A 14,626-nucleotide genomic window follows, 5' to 3' on the forward strand; every position below is an offset into this window, starting at 1 on the left:
ATCAATGATTTTTAACATCCTTACACCTCAAATGATACAACTAAAATGTGGCGGGACACTACGAATGAGCCGTAAAGTCGGCAAAATATAAAATGTGCGTGAAGGTCGTATTCTTAGGTTTTTTATTTGGTGTGATGTGTTTGTCATTTGATAGTGTGAGTCACAAAGAGCTTTCAATAGTCGTAGAGTAGCAATAGATGATGTAATGCTTTGTTCCTTTGATGCCGATTAGAAATTGCGACAGGCTATTCATAAAAGTGGTACCATTGTTTCAAACAAAGGGTTCCGCCATTAAATTGGTCACTGATCCGGCATCATATTAACGCTTTACACAACAGGCGAGTATAAATAAAGTGACCACAATACAGTCATGTGTAAGGGCAGTCATGTGTAAAGTGGTACCATTGTACTCACGTATCCCAAATGTGCGCTTGTGCGGGCCTGAAGTTTATAAAGGAGGCTTAAGTTGTCGATATAATCTTTTTATCACCCACCTGACTTCAGGCGCTTTATTTAAATAAATTGAATGCTCCAGCTGATCGATTACACGTCAGAATGTGAAATTTCTTTTCGTTTGCGTACGAAAGGTCGTTGTACCGTTTACCGGTACACAATAGGCGATTACATACTCACCCATACTACCACAATTGGGGTTCGCTTTCGATAGCTCACTCTCAGTCAAGCAAGCATCCGTGCAACACCTAATTTCCCGCCCAAACCCGTTTTGTCATATTCCTTTTTGTTTTTTCCCTTTGAATTGTTCATACATATTCGGTCCAGGGGGAGTGCACCTCCGTTGAGCGTCCTGGATGCACTCACGTTTCCTCCGAATCTGCACTTTTTGTTTAAACCATAGAGCCGTATTATCTTATAGGCCTACCTCACATTCAGTTTAATATTCATAAAATCCATTGTCCTTGTCAGATATAATCGGTCAGCCATCGTAAGAGCATCTTTGACCTCTTAAAGTTAGCAAAAATTTAATAATAACTCAGTCAATTTGTGATTGTTCTACAGTTTAATCCTTTGTACATGTTATTGTATGCATGTTTTGAATGCCTACAAGACGCTATTAGCGTCATTGTTATGAACCTATTGGTGTCTGTTCTTTATTTTTGCTTTGCTGGGGCTTGGAAATGTTTAACATCTTCGCTTCAAGACCCTACTTTGAAACATCTCGCCAGCGTCAATCTTCCAGCCCTTCTCATGTCAGCAAAGGCTACATCTACCACAAAGAAATACCTAGCCTCGTGGAAAAAATGGGAGACCTGGGCTTCATCAAATCCTAAAGTTTCAACATTTCCCGTTAGCCCTTTTCATTTTCCCCTTTATATTTCACACCTCGCTGCCACAGGTCCAAAATCTATCGCGGCATCCGCGGCAGCAGCCGTCAGTTGGGCGCACGGTCTAGCCGGTATTCCTTCACCAACGTCTAACTCTATGGTGAAAACTGCTTTGCAAGGTTTTAAGCGCTTAAGATCAACTCCAACCGTTCGTAAGGAGCCCATATTCACTTCAGACACGTTGGTCAAGTTATTTAGCTCGCACGGTCATTACAACGCAAACTTGGCCGACCTCCGTGTCTTATTCACATGCTTCGTGAGTTATGCCGGCTTTCTGCGTTTCGACGACTTGAATCTGATCACAAGAAGAGACTGTACTGTTTCAACTGATCGTATGACTATACACCTAGCAAAATCAAAGTCGGATCAATATAGGGATGGAGCAGACGTGGTAATCGCCAGGACTTCAAAGCCGACATGCCCAGTGGTCGTCGCGGAGCGGTACTTCAAAGCGTTAGGCGATCCCCCAGATTCACCTTTGCCTGTCCTACGTAGGCTAGTCAGTACACGTTCGGGTCTCATTCCTTCTTCCAGTTCATTGAGAGTATTGAGTTATACGCGCACTCGTGAGATCGTTTTAGATGCACTCAGACCTCTAGTTCCGGACATTTCTTTATACGGCCTTCATAGCCTTAGGTCCGGGGGAGCATCAGCTGCTTGTAATGCTCACGTGCCATCCTTTCTGATCTCAAAACATGGACGATGAAAGACCGAAAAGGGCAAAGGCCAGAAATGCCGATCTTAAACTCGGTTCATCCACCACCTTGCTGGCTTCAAAGTCCCTCGGGATTTGAGCGATCTGAGACTTTAATAAGTATTTTACCCATATTCAATGTCAACCTACGTTGGAAGTCTATAATCGCGATCATGAATATGTTATATGTATGCAAATATGAAATGAATGAATGAATATTACGGAAATATGAGAAGAAAAATATGAGAACAAAAAGAACATATATTACGATGAATAAATGAACTACGGCACGGTTTGCGCGCCCGACGCCGTTTCCAATTGTTCACCAATAAGATTTTTTGTGTCCTTGTCTATTTCATTGTTTTATTTCTTGAGGTAGTAATAGAAAAGAAATACATTTTCTGACGTAAGAATGGAGGAAGAAAGTGAAGGCTGCCGGGTCCACATTTCTATAGTATTCTATATTAAATGGTAATCGCTGCATATACATGTAAGTATAAGTATAGGCCTACAAAGGTTTTTTTTTCAAATGTCCATTTAATGTTATTTTAAGAATGAGATTGGCATAGAAATATCGGCGTACCCAAGGGGTGTGGGGGAGGGGCAGCTTCTCCCTGTGAGAAGTCTTGAGAGGGGATGAGGGAGGAAGAGGGTATATGAGGGATATGGAGAATGAACAGGGAGAGTGAGAGAGGACAAAAAGAAAGAAAGAAAGAAAGAGGGGGAAGAGAGAGAATGAGAGCGAGGGAGTGATAAAGTTAGTGTAGGCCTAGTAAAGAAGTACAGAGAAAGAAAAGAAAGGAAAATAAATGTAATAATAATTATTAGGCCAAATAAAAAAATAAACATGTTTCACGTCCCCTCCCGCTTCCTTTTTTGAGGTTTCCTCAAATATATTTTTATCTTTTGAAATTCAGTTATAACTTTTCAAAAAATATGTCTAGGAAGTTGGGATGCATTCTATAGCCTTGTTAAGATACAAGAAACACTGTAGGAAGGTTTTGTGATCATTAGAGGGGGTGTAACTATCAGAACAACAAATAAAAAAGGGCTTCCTCCTTTTTCCAGGCATTATTGTATACGCTAAAACAGCTCTAAGTATGGGTATTTACACCAATTTTGCGATAAAAAATAGAAAATAAAAAGCACCCTCTTCCTCCTTTTTTTCGAAAACCCGGACGTGAAACATGTTTTATTTTTTACTTGGCCTTATAGAAACTTAACACATAACAGCACTAAGCAGCCATTCGATGACATCAATGCCGTTGTGCGTTACGTAATTAAAGAGCCCAGTCAGATGTATTTCGCACCTGCCAAGCACAAGTCACCCAATTTCGAAAACTGGACGTTGAATGTACACTCTCATGAATATTGATTGGCAACATTTTCCAATATGTCAGCGCTCTAATAAGACACAATAGAACAGTGAACGTTGCAGCCCGTTGGTGAGTCAAACACCTGTTAAATCAACAAGTAATCCTATTGCTGAAGAGGATAATAGTCTTCTACCTATTTCTATAGAATCCTTAAATAGCTCTAGTCTTTGTTTGCTTTGGCTAAATCCTGTTTAAGTGGTGGGTTACAAAGCATTGTATTTTGTCTAGGTATGTATAACCAACAATTAACAATGAGAGGACATTCCTGAACCTCTTTGACTTGGAGATGATTTGAAATGACCGTCAATTATGACTGTTTGATATTTATTACCAGCAATGTGGAAAATGAGACATATTATATAGAACCGAGAAATGCACCATTTTGTTGTATATAGGAGCAGAGTTTAACAAACCATAACCCCGCTTCTTGATATTGTTTGAAGTATATATTTTCGAAGCACGATATAAAACACAATTGACCTTGCCCGACTTTACGGCTCATTCGTGGTGTACGGTCACATATTGAAATATACATTAAATTGTTCTTCTCATTAGTAGGAAAAAGGACGTAAATTGTCACATTGCACTAGAGTGCTTAGTTCGAGAGTTACAGATTAAAGTATGTCAAAAGGCCAAATTTTCAAAGAGCACCGATTTAATTCCAACTGGTCTCAAATTACTTTTTCGGAAAACAAAATAGGAAAATGATGTATTAATTTGAGAAATATAAAACCACACAATCGGGTGAAACAATTGTTCAAAATTTATGCATGTACACATTTCTATTGGATATTTGAGATATGTTTGAGATTTCTTATGTTAAGGGGAGTAATATTGTGACCGGTTTCAATAAAATTGGACCATTTTTAAATTTGACATAATACAAGGTGTCCCAAAAAAAGGCCCCTCATTGCGCTGGTGTGAGGTCTGGTGATCGTGCAGGCCACTCGACAGCAAAGACCATCCCAACCACTCTGTTTGCTATCCGTGGACAGAGTGAAAAACGAATACTTTTACTCAAAAGAGCATATCTTCAAAAGTTGTGTGCCGATTGAAATAATTGTTTTAGTTTATTAAAGCTAACGATTTTTTGGGGGGGGACACCCTGTATTACCAATTCGGTGTTATCACCCACCCCTAAACTAAACACCGTAGAACAATATGACAATTGGTTTTTTTATTCCTAGAGATGAGAGGAACAATTTGAGATACAGTTCGAATTTTAGTTTTGAACTTATTATGACCATCGACAGCTCGTGGAAGCATTTAAATATTGCGACCCCTCGTAGGGGATATATAGAAAATATAATCTACTTCAAGTTTGATCCTCCAGCAGGGTGTAGGGATACCAAAAACAACATTGATTCTCCTGATATAGCAATATAATATCCCAAACACATTGCGCAATATGTCAATATATTTAAGGATAGGCGCACCCACCTTTGCACAGTATTTTTGGTGGAATCTGAGAGCACATAAGACTCACAAAAATGCATTCTGAATACGACGAATGTTATTCTGATATCAAATAGTATTCATTTTTCTAAATTTTATGGCATATTCAAATTTTTACATTTAACAGTCCTCGAAGAACACGTTATGAATTAATCTAATGATATGTACGTATGTAGCTGGGAGGAAATGCCGACCTTCAATTAAAAAAATTGGACCTTTCGTGTTGATTATAAACAGGAATTTTCACAAAACACCTTCAATTGGTATTTTATGCAAAGGTGGGTGAGGCTGAACCATTAAGTCGTTTTAGGATAAACACGTGTATGATAAAAAGCCTTGGGGTGGTTCGTACAGCCCCCACCCACATTTCTCCATCCAAATATTGACGTTCCAGTTAGATGAAGTTATAAGTAATTTATTATTTTAAAATGTTCTCATCATATTTTCACAAAGTCATACTCTACTGAACTCAATTCAATCAAGTTTCGTTTCATACCGTTTCCTGCATGGGAGAAATTATAGGAGGTCATGTTCTTGAAATCTCAGTCAAATTATGAAATGACCCACCACTTAATTGCAACATAATCCTTTTTACATGCATCCATCTCCCAAAAGCTCAAACAAAAACATATCAAAAGTCACGGAAAATCCACGTGGGAAAACAGTGCCTAATTTGGGGGAGTGTAAATTCAAAGTTGGTCAAATATTGTCAAAAAGCGCGCTAACGCATTCCTCTCGTCATAACGATTTTACCGATCTCCGATGCACAAATGTCAACATTTGGGTTCCACGTTTGACAAAAAATTAAAAGTATCTGACTTTTCTGAAAGAAAAAAATCCTCTTGACCTATAATTTGATGTTACCTATCTATGTAACAAAACATGCAAAACAATGCAAGTTCTCGACATTTTGAGATCAGATTAGTTAAAGGTGTATATTTTTTCAATAGTAATTGCTTGTGGACCCAATGTTTGACCTTTGTCTTTTTGGCCTATAACTCAAGAACTGTATGTTGGATACAAGTCAAACTGTCCTTTTTCTGAATTCTTATGATAATAGGAATATATAATAAAGGATTTTAACGAGAGTTCGCTAAAAGAGGCCATATTTGATGTATGCACATTAGGCACAGTTCCACTATGTAGATTTCAAGGGACCTTTGTAGTAATCCTTTTCTGAAATGAATGGTGATTAGGGTTAACCCCTTATTTTTCTTCTTACTTTGACTGCGCTTTGAACCAAATTAAAGGGCACTTATTGCTTTATTTGCATTTTTATAGTGCTTAGTCTGTGACAGAAGAACCATACGTCTTCTCATAAAAAAATGTTTGAAATTATAAAATTGATATAATTAGTTGGTTATTAAAATAAACACGCATCACAACAGCATTTACTCCAGAGACATTGGAATTTTAATTGCAATTTCAAATACTAATAAAGTAAATACAAGGTAAGCTTTCACAGTACCACTTAAGAAGACCATGCAAATAAAATAGCATACGTTATTCAATGGGATAAACAGTGATTTGCCGATTTAACACTCTAATATGCATCTTATTTTTGAATTTTTTGGAGATTATTAGAAGGTTTCAAAATAACTATATACTATCAATAAATGTTTTTACAATGTTGTTTAAGTGTTATGCTACAAAACGTTTTCTGCCAAACATTACTAAAATGTTATGCTAACTTTCAAAGAACACCATGTGCAACGTTTAATTAATCCATATTAAAATCATTGTGAGCATGTTATGAAAACGTTATGACCTTTTAATTGAATCGACATTTTAGCGTTTTCTGACAACCTTTATGGGCCCTTTAAAAACGATGTGGTGAAAAAAATACATATTTTGCTTCTGCTGAGTTTACGTCCGAATTAAATTGCAGCATTAAATTAAATTGCAGCATTTTCACTGTGACAGCATTCTTACAATGTTTTCACGAATAACAGAGAATAAACCCTGAACACAACCTAAACCCTAACCCTAATTCATTATACATACAATTTATTCTGCTACACACTTAAAATTTTACAGGTATAATGAACTAGTGTAATTTAATGCAGAAGTTTTTATCCATCCTCTAACTTGATTTGCCAGGCTCTCATTATACAACCAGTGAGAGCCATATGGCATATCCAAGTAAAAATGGGATATATCGGACACACAAAACATGGCCTGTCAAGTAGAGTCGCAAATAGTCGCAAACTCCTTTAGTATCAATGGAAAGTTTAGACTTTGGTCAAATTGTCCATATTAAAATTTTGGCAGAAATCGGTGGAAAATGGTAATTTTATCCAAAAAAAAATCATTTTTGAGCGTTTTGGACCATATTAAAATTCAAAGCACAATTTGAAATTAATATTCTAATTTGGTGATTTATGGGTAAGAATCATGAGCAGTAAGAAGTTGGTGGCATTCTCCATGATAAAATTACAATTCGTTTTTGATGCCACTTTGAACACTTTAAGAGCAGAATTTGTAATTAGTAGATAATTAAATCTGGTCAACCAGAAAAACTCACTTTTGGTCAGATGGAATCACCGACGTTTCGGCCAAAACCTTTGGCCTTCAGCTGGGTGGATGATTTAGGGTCATCCGAGTTTTTTCTGGTTGACCAGATTTAATTATCTACTAATTGATCAAATCCCAGATGACTGAAAGTATACACAGTGTTAGCAGAATTTGTATTTTTTCATGTTCAAGGGGGTAAATGACACTACCAAAAATCACAAAAAAATTTAGTAATAGTAGAATATATTCTTTATGACGTTTTCTTCCTGAAATAAGTTAATACAAGTTTTTCACATTCACCAATTTGGACTTTTGGCACACTTTGCCTTTGCCCTGGCAAAGATTAAGACCGTCGAATTCGGTACAGTATTAAAGGTAGGGATAAATGCACCAAGGATATCAGCCATACAGTATTTACATGACTTACGTTCACATAAGATGTTATGATCAAATCGGTCAATATTAATAATAATTAACATATAACAGCAACCAGGCGATCATTAATAATTATGATCATCTGGTTGCTGTTAGATCAAATAATTTAAGCGGGAACTATCTGATAATCCCTTGAGCAGTACTGTATTCCTTATTTATAAATAGCAATATATATTTATTATTGATAGAGAGAAATGGAGGTTGCCATTATGGCTGGGCGCCAGTATGTCTAGACATGCTAGAGAGTTAACCTCCAGTACAGTAGGTGGTCGGTCTTCCTGTACTTTTTAAAGGTAAGAGCCAGAGCTGGAGCTGCTGGACTCTCCGGAGCTACTGGAGCTAACGGTGCCGCCGGAGCTACTGGAGCTGACGGTGCCACCGGAGCTGACGGTGCCACCGGTACTGCTAGAGCTACTAGAACCACCTAAGCTGGAGCTGCTGGAGTCTCCGGAGCTACTGGAGCTGACGGTGCCACCGGTACTGCTAGAGCTACTAGAACCACCTAAGCTGGAGCTGCTGGAGTCCCCGGAGCTACTGGAGCTGATGGTGCCGCCGGAGCTGCTGGAGCCACCGGTACTGCTAGAGCTACTAGAACCACCTGAGCTGGAGCTGCTGGAGTCTCCGGAGCTACTGGAGCTGCCGGTGACGCCGGAGCTGCTGGAGCCACCGGTACTGCTAGAGCTACTAGAACCACCTGAGCTGGAGCTGCTGGAGCCTCCGGAGCTACTGGAGCTGCCGGTGCCGCCGGTGCTACTAGAACCACTTGAGCTGGAGCTCATGGGGCTAGGGCTGCTAGAGCCACTGGAGCTACTGGGGCTGCTGGAGCCACCGGAGCTGCTGGACTCACCAGAGCTGCTGGAGCTACTAGAACCGCCTGAGCTGGAGCTGCTGGTGCCACTGGAGCTTATGGGGCTGGAGCTGCTAGAACCGCTGGAGCTACTGGGGCTGCTGGAGCCACCGGAGCTGCTGGAGCTACTGGGGCTGGAGCTGCTAGAGCCGCTGGAGCTACTGGGGCTGCTGGAGCCACCGGAGCTACTGGGGCTGGAGCTAATAGAGCCGCTGGAGCTACTGGGGCTGCTGGAGCCGGAGCTGCTGGAGCCAGAGCCACTTGAAGAGGAGCTGCTTGAAGAGCTGCTTGAAGGGGTGTTGCAGTCAGAGCAGATCGGAACTGGAAATTAACCAATATAGAAACATTATGTACTTAAATTGCATTATGCAAGTGTTGTCAGGAGGACAAGATTTCATGAGGTAATTTTTTTTCATTATATTTACTCTCTGCTACGGTGAAGCATATTGGCTTCACTACTTAACACTGAGTTCTTTGTAACAAACGCACTAACAATTACAGAGTAATTTGTGGGGTTGTTCTTTATATTAATATTCCCGAAACAAAACACGAAATGTAAAAATTATAAAATTTCAATGAGAGATAATATTAAGAGGAGCAAATGTTATTTTAATAATACTAGTCACAAAATTTATATTTAAGATGAGCAAACAAAATGATATCTTACTATCACAAAGTGTTCCAGTATATCCAGCAGCACATTCACAGGTGAATCTATTGACTCCGTCAATACAATTCCCATACACACATGGATCACATTCACATTCGTTAATGTCTGAAAATCATATGGGGTCATTATTTGTTAGCATATGTTGATATGGCTACTTGAAATTCACATCAAAATTTAATACAATATAAGGCAACATTGACTCGTTTCTGCAACATGATTAAATTTCTCCCACCTAAAATTCCCAAATAAAAATACAATTTAAGAAAAAGTACTCAAACTTGTATGAAGATTTACAATAATGAAAGCCAATGCATAAAACATAACAGATGAAAACTTTTCAATAATATTCATATAAAGTTCACAACACAGAATCAAATATTGTATGTTTATGGTTGCACGGTGGCCTAGCGGAACGGGCACTGACTCATAATCAGAAGGTTGCGGGTTCGAGCCCCGGCGACGCCATCGTGCTGTGCCCTTGAGTAAGGCACTTTATCTCGAATACTCCTCTCCACCCAGGTGTTTAAATGGGTACCGGCATTCTTAAATGCTGGAAAGGTAACAGACTCGCTGTAGAGGAGTTGTGGCGATCCCCCTATAGCAACAATACATGGAGGAGTCTGGCCCAATCGCCAATGAAAGAGCGGATAGGCACTCCGATCACTGTTTATACAGGATCGTCTCATTTCCCTTTACTTTACGTATAGGCAGTGTACGTTAAAGTATGTCTTAAGTATCCTTTTAAAAGCATCAAAAGTTTTGGAAAGAGTTCCATACCTATATATCCCATGATACCAATCTACAGATAGCTTTGGGGGTGGTAGCCCCTCGTTTATGGTGTTTGGAAACAAGTGGATCTGATGTATACAGTAGCCCATATACACATGACAATTATAGAGCTAACCACCTCAATTTTGATAATATATTAGAAAATCAATCATTTGATGCTCTGGAAGTCACTTTTCATCTAAGCTTAATCTTTCACTTACTAATTTCACAAAAGGATCCAGTGTAGCCATCAGGACATACACATCCAGAATAACCTCCATTTTGACATTGGCCAGGATTAAACCCGATGTTTCCAGCTCCATTTCCACATCCAAATCCAGTTCCATATCCACATCCTGGTCCATATGGAGCTGCTGCAGCAGTTGCTACAAGTAGCAACAACACCGACATTATTGATGTATACATCTTTGAATTGACCTTCTGACTCCTCTAAACCAGTCCAGTCTTTGTCTCTAAAATGTTAAACAAAAGAAATATATTCCTAATAACCAAACAACCACATATATGATTTTTCAAATCGAAGGTGTGTTTTTTTTAGATTTTCCTAATATGTCATTTATTGTACGACATTTTTAAAAAAAAATTTTATGTTTATAAGAATTAAATCTATTAGAGTAGTATCTTCTGCACGAAATCCTGATTATGTATTATTGGAAAAAATTTTATTGTATAAGTTTGAGAATTTATTATTAAACTCGTCAGTAGAGGTACTGTTAAACACATCATCCCATTTTGTTTTGCTTATAATGTTGAAATATTAGCTAAGTTGATATTTCTAGTTGTTTAAAATTACTTTTAGTTTTAGACATTTAAAAATACTAATAACAGAGATCACAAGATTTGGTTTTAATTTCTTATTAGATAGTATTAAACTCTTTCTACCATCTAATGTCGCAGTTGCATTATAACAGTGCGCGACAAAACGACAGTCTGAAAATCAGTTTAGTAATCAATTTAATTTCTGAAGTATTTTCTCCGAAACAATGGTCCCGCTTGTATGAATAGCCTATCGTTAGATTAAATCGGCATCATAGGAACAATGCGTTGGGTAATCTATAGTCTCCATGTTTATTATAACGTACTTGGTATCAGCCACTACCAATATCCTAAATTGGCACATTCCTAACATTTATATAAACATATTCGGTCACCCTCCATTGTCTCAAATATTGTTGGAAAAGAAGATGTATAGTTTTAATTTTCACTAACCTTGATTTTGAGCATCTGACATAATCATATATTTCATATATGCCATATTTGCAACGCATATATTTGGTCTACTCTATGTAATTAAATTTATTGATATAATGAAAGACAGAGATAAAAAGACTAGTTCGCGTCTGACGTCAGAGCAAAGGCGTGCAGTGATTTGTTGCCGACCTTCGCAGTACGGTATTCTGTCTAGTTGTCAGAATCTCAGACGCGAACTAGTCTTTTTATCTCTGTATTTCATTATAGTAATGCTTTATTAAGTATTTAGGATACGTCATGTCAGTGGACATTATTAATAATCTAAAAAAAAAAGATTTGTTGAATCAGTTCTCTAAACCTAAACCAAACTAGCTCTCTTCAGAAGTCCGATCTAATAAAATTATTACAGAAGCCATGCACTGCAAATTATATCAAAAATAATGGAACTGAATTCCAGTGTTCTTTTGATTAAAAAGGGTTACGCGTAGTGTTATTGATTTGCGGGTCATACAACATTAAAATACCAACAAAATTATGGCTTCAACTTTTGTTTAGTTGATTTCTATCTAGCGCTTTTTGTTTAAAATTGTGAAATTTGAAATGTCAATAACATTTTTACCATATCCATTTCATATGTACGGTACACGTAATGCGATTAACCGTTTTCCAACATTGTGACCATTAAAATACCAAACTTTAAAATGAAACCTTAAATACAGCACATGCTCCTACAAAAATGAAACCAACAAACCCAATTGGCATCCTTGTAAAATAGTATTCACTTAATTTGTCCTTATTTGTCTTCTTACTCAGTTCACATCCTTTTACTACTCCTCTCTTTTTCTTTTTCCTCTTCTTTTTGTTTAAAGGGCAGGTCTATTGCGAAAACAACATCATATCATTGGCAAGCTAATATTATGAGGACAATGAAAATAACTCCTTTTTTGAGAAAAAAGGACGTTTAAAATTGATATTCCGCAAAAACCAACTTAAGCGGTGAGTTCCTTCAAACGAGACAGATTTGGCCTAGAAAAATGGTGACCTCATGAAATGAGATGTGCCCGCTTTGAGAAAAGGGACTATAAACGCTCTCAATGGACAGAACGTATACTGGTGTTGTTCACAGAAAAAAAATCCAAATTAAATATTACAAATTTAATGGTTTATAAACATATGGATAAAATCAGCCGCTTCTTTTTTATATATTAGACAATTGTGATATTACGATTCATATGTATATCAATATCATGAGAAATATTAGGCCTAAAAATAAATACATAATTTGAACTTAGAATTTCATCTGAGACTAGCATATAAACCGTGTTAAGTCCACAAACTCATGTATCTGATTTCCCTGTATATTGCAATGCTATAGTTTCAGTTGGATGAAATATTACAAAGCAAACGCATAGCAACAATAGTGTGCTTGCTTTGTTCCCGAAATGAGAACAATGGTGTGCATATTGTTATGCAGCATTGTTATGGTAAGTGATAGTACAACTCTTTGTTGCTAATGTCAAACTTGTCAAAGTGATTGTGATTGTATGATGAGAGCGTGATATAGTGCCCGCTTCATTTACCTACGTCATCAGCCAAACGGGGGGAGAACACGTACGCTTCAAACGGGAGAAGAACACGTACGAGGCTGAACTTTACCCACACAATTTCTCCTTTTTCAGGAGAAATACGCACAAAAAATTGCAACAAGTGTCAACTTGTAATGTAATAATTATTCTCTTCGAATAGAGATAAACTTGTTTTTGCAATAGACCTGCCCTTTAAACAATTTTATTCTCCGAATCGTGTCGGTAAGCCAATTTAAACTTCAAAGTCACTGAGAGTGAAATAATACTACTGTGTCTTACCTTATTTATCTTTGGTGAGTCTTCTTGCGTTGAAGCTCTTGCACTTGTCCGATCACTGTTAACCAAACTTGGTCTGTACGAGGTAACAATACAAAGCGAACTGAAACATACAGATACGGATATTTATTAAATAAGGTGAAAATATAGCAACAGCTGTGGATTATGTGCCAGTTGTTTATACGATTTGATTGACAAGATCACATCGTATGCTGTTATAGTTTTGCCCCGCTGGGCGGTGCAAAAAGGATCTTTTTCTAGTACATATTTAATTATGCGAATTCTTAGTTTCTGATTGGTTGAGAGCCGGGTAAATGACAGCAACAGCTGTGTATTTTCGGCCAGCTGTATCTACTGCGTTATTGACAAAATCTCGTCATTGGATGTTACGATGTTGCGCCGCCCACTGGGCGGTGCAAATAGGATCTACATGTATATCAAGTACATACTTGATTATGTGATTTCCTCCTTTCTGATTGGTCGAGAGCCGGGTAAATGACAGCAACAGCTGTGTATTTTCGGCCAGCTGTATCTACTGCGTTATTGACAAAATCTCGTCATAGGATGTTGCGATGTTGCGCCGCCCACTGGGCGGTGCAAATAGGATCTACATGTATATCAAGTACATACTTGATTATGTGATTTCCTCCTTTCTGATTGGTCGAGAGCCGGGTAAATGACAGCAACAACTGTGGATTTTTTGCCAGCTGTCTATACTATTTCATATGATATTATGATGATGCCCCGCCCCACTTGGTGGCGCAACAAGGATCTATTTTCTAGTAATGTTCACGCAATTAGGTGATTTCTGCGTTTCTGATTGGTCGAGAGCTGGGTATAGCAACGTTAGAGCCATAATAAGTGATTTACTTCAGAGCGACGCCCTAATTTTTTCTTCAATTTCTACTTTTCGCATGATTGCAAAGCCCAATGGTATACTAAACTAACGCGGAGTTTTCAATATTTTGGGCTTTTGTTGCAACAAATTAAGCTCTTTATACAAAAATTTAAATACGTACTTTTGTTTTTGCTGGTTTTTTTATATTGCATTAAAAAATACATCTATAGCATCTACGAATGCTTCCCGGTACTGTTTTGAAATCTGACACCTAAAATCCAAGATGGCCACCAATTAGATATTGCAAATTAGATTTTTTTGTTCTGGCATTTTTCTGATTTTTCTGAAGCTATTAATTTTGGTAGAGATTGAGATAAGATCCATTGTTACTTAATATCACAAATTTTCGACAATTCCTCAAAGTGGGATTAACATTATGTTAAACCTGTTTTGTGATATTTGTGTAGGCCTATATACCCCCTTCGTACATACTGTGTACAATTGTACACATGGACTTCTATTGCTCCCTGTATACCAGGGAAAGCATATTATTCCAAAAAACACCATGTGCACAATTGTGTATTCATATGCTATCCTCCAGTGCAGAGCGCC

At 37.8% G+C, this 14,626-nt stretch overlaps 2 protein-coding genes across 2 annotated transcripts; one reads left to right on the plus strand and one right to left on the minus strand.

Moving 5' to 3' along the window:
* The first annotated feature begins 1,032 nt into the window (after positions 1-1,032).
* LOC140164133 (integrase/recombinase xerD homolog) lies at positions 1,033-2,137 on the plus strand. Its single transcript, XM_072187377.1, is given in 2 exon segments — positions 1,033-2,058; positions 2,060-2,137. Coding segments are annotated over 2 exon segments (1,104 nt in total).
* Positions 2,138-6,258: 4,121 nt separating this feature from the next.
* LOC140164728 (uncharacterized) lies at positions 6,259-13,334 on the minus strand. Its single transcript, XM_072188085.1, has 4 exons — positions 13,180-13,334; positions 10,324-10,575; positions 9,332-9,439; positions 6,259-8,985 (listed from the first exon to the last, which is right to left on the minus strand). The coding sequence occupies exons 2-4, from the start codon at positions 10,526-10,528 to the stop codon at positions 8,105-8,107; spliced, it is 1,194 nt and encodes a 397-aa protein (XP_072044186.1). The 5' UTR covers positions 10,529-10,575; positions 13,180-13,334; the 3' UTR covers positions 6,259-8,104.
* Positions 13,335-14,626: the final 1,292 nt, after the last annotated feature.

Source organism: Amphiura filiformis, chromosome 11 (genome assembly GCF_039555335.1).
Source record: "Amphiura filiformis chromosome 11, Afil_fr2py, whole genome shotgun sequence".
Lineage (NCBI taxonomy): Eukaryota > Metazoa > Echinodermata > Ophiuroidea > Amphilepidida > Amphiuridae > Amphiura > Amphiura filiformis.

Coding starts and splice junctions, on each gene's coding strand:
- LOC140164728 (XM_072188085.1), bottom strand. CDS start 10,528: ATGTATACATCAATAATGTCGGTGTTGTTGCTACTTGTAGCAACTGCT. Junction 9,440..10,323: donor TGGATCCTTTTGTGAAATTA/GTAAGTGAAAGA, acceptor TATGATTTTCAG/ACATTAACGAATGTGAATGT. Junction 8,986..9,331: donor TACTGGAACACTTTGTGATA/GTAAGATATCAT, acceptor GTTAATTTCCAG/TTCCGATCTGCTCTGACTGC.